This window comes from Amblyomma mixtum, chromosome 1 (assembly GCF_055824585.1).
Source record: "Amblyomma mixtum isolate Tamu chromosome 1, ASM5582458v1, whole genome shotgun sequence".
In the NCBI taxonomy this organism is placed as follows: domain Eukaryota; kingdom Metazoa; phylum Arthropoda; class Arachnida; order Ixodida; family Ixodidae; genus Amblyomma; species Amblyomma mixtum.
Genome location: NC_143012.1, coordinates 41,887,827 through 41,893,826, shown reverse-complemented (window position 1 = coordinate 41,893,826; position 6,000 = coordinate 41,887,827). Strand labels below are relative to the sequence as shown.

At 46.4% G+C, this 6,000-nt stretch overlaps 1 protein-coding gene across 4 annotated transcripts in view; it reads right to left on the bottom strand.

Moving 5' to 3' along the window:
• Positions 1-1,581: 1,581 nt before the first annotated feature.
• LOC149366121 (kinesin-like protein KIF21A) overlaps positions 1,582-6,000 on the bottom strand; it is a 60,120-nt gene continuing 55,701 nt past the window's right edge. For 3 of the 4 annotated variants that reach the window (XM_089548809.1, XM_089548828.1, XM_089548838.1), the window contains one exon: positions 1,582-4,410. In XM_089548809.1, the coding sequence (XP_089404935.1) occupies positions 4,302-4,410 (109 nt within the window). In that variant the 3' untranslated portion in view covers positions 1,582-4,301. The remainder of the gene's footprint in view (positions 4,411-6,000) is intronic. The other variant, XM_089548819.1, reaches the window with a different exon arrangement.

Below are 6,000 nucleotides of genomic sequence, written 5' to 3'. Positions count from 1 at the left end.
CGGTCAAATGGCCTGGATGGGCAAGACAAAGGCTGCATAGGGCCGGTCGAATGGTGATGAGAGAGCTTGCGGCGCTGGCAATCGGGGCAGGAACGGACGAATTTTCGTACGTAGTTATACATGCCGCGCCAGTAATAGCGGAGGCGAAGCCGGTTGTAGGTCTTAAAAGCACCGCCGTGACCAGCTTGCGGGTCGCTATGAAAGGCTGCGCATATTTCTGAGCGTAAATGTCCAGGGATCACTAGGAGCCATTTGCGCCCATCAGAGAGGTAATTGCGGCGGTACAAAATCCCATCATAAACAGTGAAGTGGGCAGCCTGACGGCGGATTGCGCGCGGTACTGGCACGACAGAACGGTCTGAAAGATAACGTACAAGAGAAGTGATCCAAGGGTCCTTGGACTGCTCGTTGGGCATATCGTCAAATGACAAGGAGGCGCAGTCGATGGCGGGAGGAGAGGCACGTTCATTGGCTAGAGGTGAACGAGAGAGAGCGTCGGCGTCGTTATGCTTCCTGCCAGAGCGATAGATCACACGAATATCGTACTCTTGAAGGCGTAAGGCCCATCGGGCGAGGCGGCCATTTGGGTCTTTTAGGGAGGACAGCCAACATAGGGAATGGTGGTCCGTGACGACCGCGAAAGGCCGGCCGTACACGTAAGGCCGAAATTTCCCGATCGCCCAAACGATCGCCAAGCACTCTTTTTCAGTTACTGAGTAGTTTTGCTCTGGCTTCGTCAGGGTGCGGCTCGCGTATGCAACAACATACTCCGCATACCCCGGTTTCCGTTGAGCAAGAACAGCACCGATACCAACGCCACTGGCATCTGTGTGGATTTCAGTTGGAGAAGCAGGGTCAAAGTGGCGCAGTATGGGCGGAGAGGTAAGTAGACGGCGCAACGTGATGAACGCGTCGTCACAGGCAGGACTCCAGCTTGATAGGTCGCTACTGCCACGAAGAAGTGCAGTCAACGTCTACCCGCTGCCCCGCATTGATGACGCACTTGACTGCTTGCAGGGAGCTGAATTCTTTTCTTCTTTAGATCTACGTTCGGGTTATTGGCAAGTCCCGATGGCCGACGCTGACCGCTCCAAGACAGCCTTTGTGACGCCTGACGGGCTCTATGAATTCAACGTCATGCCCTTCGGACTATGCAATGCCCCTGCCACTTTTGAGCGGATGATGGACACGATACTGCGCGGCCTGAAATGGAAAACATGCTTATGTTACTTGGACAATATCGTTGTTTTCTCCCCAGATTTCCAGACGCACCTCGTTCGCCTGGAGCAAGTTTTGGGATGCCTCGCGGCAGCCGGGCTTCAACTCAATTTAAAGAAATGTCGCTTCGCTGCTCGTCAGTTGACGATTTTGGGCCACGTCGTGTCGCAACAGGGTGTCCTTCCTGACCCAGCAAAGCTTCGTGCTGTCTCTGAGTTTCCGAAGCCCTCTACGATGAAGGAACTTCGCAGTTTCATCGGTTCTGTTGCTCCGTCTGCTAAGCGTCTTCCTCTTTACAATACAGGTTGTTTTAATGGTCTACATGTCAGCTCTACCATTACAGTGAACTTCTGTTGCACAATGTACGATAGTTCAGCAATGCTTTATTTGGACCAAACACCAGAATACGCAAAATCTCACATCTCGACACTTAGTTAAGCAAGTTCCATGGACGACATCTGCATTCGTCATTTCTTTATTCGCCTACTTACACTTTGTACAGGTACAGAACGTTCAGCATTGGAATGTTGGGTCAGAAGAAACGTTTTGTCGCGTTAGGTTAAAAAGACAATGGACATTACACAGACAGGTACTAAAGGACAGGACACTAAAAATTGTCACAGCTTGTAAATATAAAACGAACACTTTTTATGCGGAGTAAAAAAGAGTGTAAATGACTACACACACAAATATATTGCTTAATAAATAGCTTCACCCACGAAAATAAAATGTGTGTGTGGAATGTTTCGCAGAATTTTTATTCTATGTAGTAACATTTAGCCAAGAGTTTTGCCCTAGTAACATACATGTACTAACTTTAAAAATAAGCTACTTCCTATGTAGCAAGCTGCCGCACGGGTACACAGTTTTCATATATCTCTGCCATTCGTAAAGACGCACAACCTCTAAGTATGAGATTTCTTCCCTCAGCCTAACCGCAACATGTTATGACATTAGCGCATTAATAAATTAATGGCATCTGAAGTACACATAAATACTCATGAGCTTGCAAGAAGAATGAAATTCATAAATAAGATTTTGATTACAGCTGAGAAATGAAAGGTCAGCGCCTCTAATCGGCGCGCGCAACTAAACCGCTACAAATCGCTAAAACGCTAAAACGCTAAACACTACGCTAAACAAAACGCTAAAAAAACAAAGGGAAACGCTTGGAAAACTGTTCCGTGCTGCCTCTCAGGAACTTTCAAAGCTTTGGTGAATGTATCGCAGTAAAATCGTTAAAGGCTTATTTCGCATCTACGACATTAATGTATCGCAATATAATCGTTAAAGGCTTCCTTTGCACCTAGGAAAAAAAAATGGGAAGCCTGTCTGATCGTAATAAAAGCTCGTATTTATATAAATAAGTATGAAAGACTAGGGGTAGTCAAAATGCACTAGCAGGAAAAAAAAGGGGGTAAAGGGGTTGCCTTGAGCACTTTTGATTTGGAATGGTTGGAGTAAAAATAGGGCGGATTTAAAAGATAATTTGGAGAAAGGTGCTCCCGCACAGCTAATGGCGTTGCGAAATCGATAGTCCACTGTAGGCGTGTGGACGGGAGGTGAGGAGGCGCTTTCCTCGCGCATCCGGAGGTAGTTGACACGTCCCTTGGTCGTCTCGTTGCGGAATGCTAATAATCGGCGAGGTCGGGCGAGATTTCCATGTTGTTCCGCACCTGCCAGACCCGCACGGTGTTGTCGCTGGTTGCCGACGACGACAGGTGGTGGTAGGAGTAGAGGGTGGGGAGGAAGCGTACACACGTCGAGGTTAAACAAACATGCGGGTCAGGTGCGGTGGAAAACTCAAAAAAGTGGCAAGGTTCGAAAAGTAAAGCGAAAAAAAAAAGGCAGCAATGCCCGAGAGTGTCTCCGCTGTCCGAATGCTCCAACAATGGACACTCCACAAGCTGTAGAGCAACTCTGCTTAAAAAAAAAAGCAAAAAATCTGGGAGCCGTGTAGGCGTCTCTATTGAGTTACGCATAACCTCTCCAGGCACTGCATTCACAAATGTGGATATAAATAAAATGTGCTGAAATTTGCGGAATCTTGCACGTCTCCACCCAGGCATGCAAAACGACTGCAGAAAGTCCTTTTTCAGAAAAAGATGCCCCTGCGTTTTTTTTGGTAGCTACGGTACTCCTCCGGAGAGAGTGTTTTCACTTGTTTTTCAGGTATGAGCACTTTAAAAGGCCTAAAATGTGCCGATCTGATCGCATAACAACTCCTCATGACAAGAATGGGTCGAAACAAGTATGACCGAGACCCTGAAAGCAGTGCTGAGTCATGACGTTGGCACATGAGGACCCAAATTAAATTACAATCATCTGGGAGGGCGGGAATCTTTCCTGTGCTTATTTGGTAGGCTCCCGACAAATATCGGATAATTTTTAAAATTTCAACCTAACTGAATAGTAATTAGTGCCTGAAGAACACAATGCAAGGACTAAACACGGAAAAAAAAAAAAAAGTGTCGTGCACGTTGCTGTGTGCAGGGATACAGGTATTGGACTGCTGTATTGCCTGCATAACCGGCCTCAGAAATGGACAGTTGAGGCAAAACATACGATCCAGAATGAATTATAAAAAAGCTGCTCTCTTTACATTCTAAGCGTAAATTCATTCCTATCTTATTCCTATGCCCAGCCTCTACCTCTGCATTACTATAACCTTGCTCACCGAGAAAGCCTAGCGTGTACAAAAACAGTAAGTGATATAGTAAGTGGTTATAGTAAGTCAGTGTTGCTATGGTTGTACAGCATTAGGGTTGCTTCTGAGATTAACTAACGAGGAAATAACTGCGATGCGTGATGCACAATTAGCTCAAATAAAAAATGAAGCACGAAGCAATGTGGTAGGCAGTACAGTTTTTGGCAAGAAGTGTACGCATGGCACACACACACAAGGACGTACAGCACCAACGAAAGAAGGGGGAAGAAAAAGGGGTGGAGGGCCAGCAATGAATGGCAGGCAGAAGTAAGGAAAAAGCGAGGCGAAGTTGTACTGAAGCAAAACTAAAAGAGGGCGGGGTGGGGGGGATGCGAGCACTATCGCTATGCACACAGAGGGAAGCTAGTGGAGCGGCCTAGCCTGACCCAGGCCCAAACTTGGTGGTGTTGCCCTCGGAGTCCTCGGTGCACGCCTCAGCTTCGAGATAGTAGCCCGGGGTTCGCCAAATCTTAATGTCGCTGTTGCTGCAAAGTTGACACGCCACAGAGTGGCAACCCGCGCTGAGCAGTGCTGACTCCGGCAAACGCACGAGCAGCATCTACAGTCGAACCTCGATATAGCGAGCATAGATATTATGAATTATCGGCTTTATCAGACTCGTCCAAAATGTTTTTAACAAACATACGCAATTTTTACTTCATATACTGAATGCTGTTGGTTATTGAATGGATTTACCGGGTGGATTTATCGGGCAGATATATCGGCCGGATATATCGAACCTCCCAGAGCCAAGCGATGCCCTGTTAGAAGGCAGACTGTAAGCTTTGGTGCACTACACATGTGACTGGTGGTCATGTGTCAGGCTTTTGCACCATGGCTTGTACTGTTATCTCACACCTGCTAACAGCACCACGGAAGATACAGCATCGTGAAAAGCTGGTAGACAGCAGCGTAGGCAGTTGTAGCCTGATGTAACTACCCCCACATGCGCATCGATTCCATGGAGGTGGTGATAAAGGGTGAAGGGCGATAGCTTTCATCCTAGCAATCCATTTTCACACGTGACACTGCTGTCAAGCAAGGAAGGCACCCTAGCTACAATTTAGCTTGCCGCTGGTGGTGCTGAGCGGGAGAGCCAACCTAACTGACGTTTGGCACTCGGTTCTTCGTGGCCTCCGGAATTGCTGCAAGCACCATCGACACTGCGTTAAACCTTCGGAAAAGGTATATCAACTATACTGTTAGTGTCGCTTGAGTTGGCGTTCCTTCACTGAATAAACTGTGCTGCTCTTGCGTGCATTTCTGATGAAATTTTGTGTTATGAATTTCTAATCGAATTGTTATGAATCGAGTTATTTTACGATATTTTACTAGTTCGTTACAACGAGGTTCGACTGTATTTCAAGTGGGACAAATGAGATTCCATGATGATGTAAGGCAAAGGCTTTCACTGATCCTTCTGCCCAGTATGAACGAAAGCCATGAATTTCATATAACATCAAGACCACCGCATGAATTAAACAAATACTATGGACAAATTGAAGTTGGCTGACACCAATGGGTTACTACCTTCCAGTGATAAGCAGGCTACTTTTGTGGAAAAGAGACCTCTTGCAACAAGTGCGAAAAACCTGCGGGTATTGCCATCACTGGCTATTTGCACAAGACTGCATTAAGGCGAGACTCTTTTTTGTATAAAAGAGAAGTGAAGGATTATACACGGGAATATTAAGGTAACTTTGTCATCGCTACTGCTGGCATACTTTCATTGCTCAAGAAGCTGAAACCAACAATGTGCAATATTAACTAAAGAAGACTCATTACATTTTTGGAGACAAGAGTGTCGCAAGTTTGAATCGTATTCCGTCTTCAACTCCACACATGCCAGCAACGAGAGCATAGTTTTCTACCAAACAAACAAATATGAAATGCCCTGGTATTCAATCTTACTAATAAAAAAAAAAAAACCCAGCGGGATTGCCCTCAGTGTCTCTAACATGAGTATGTGACATGGCGATGTGACATGGCGATGTGACATGGCGATGTGACATGGCGATGTGACATGGCGATGTGACATGGCACCGTGACATGGCACCGTGACATGGCACCGTGAC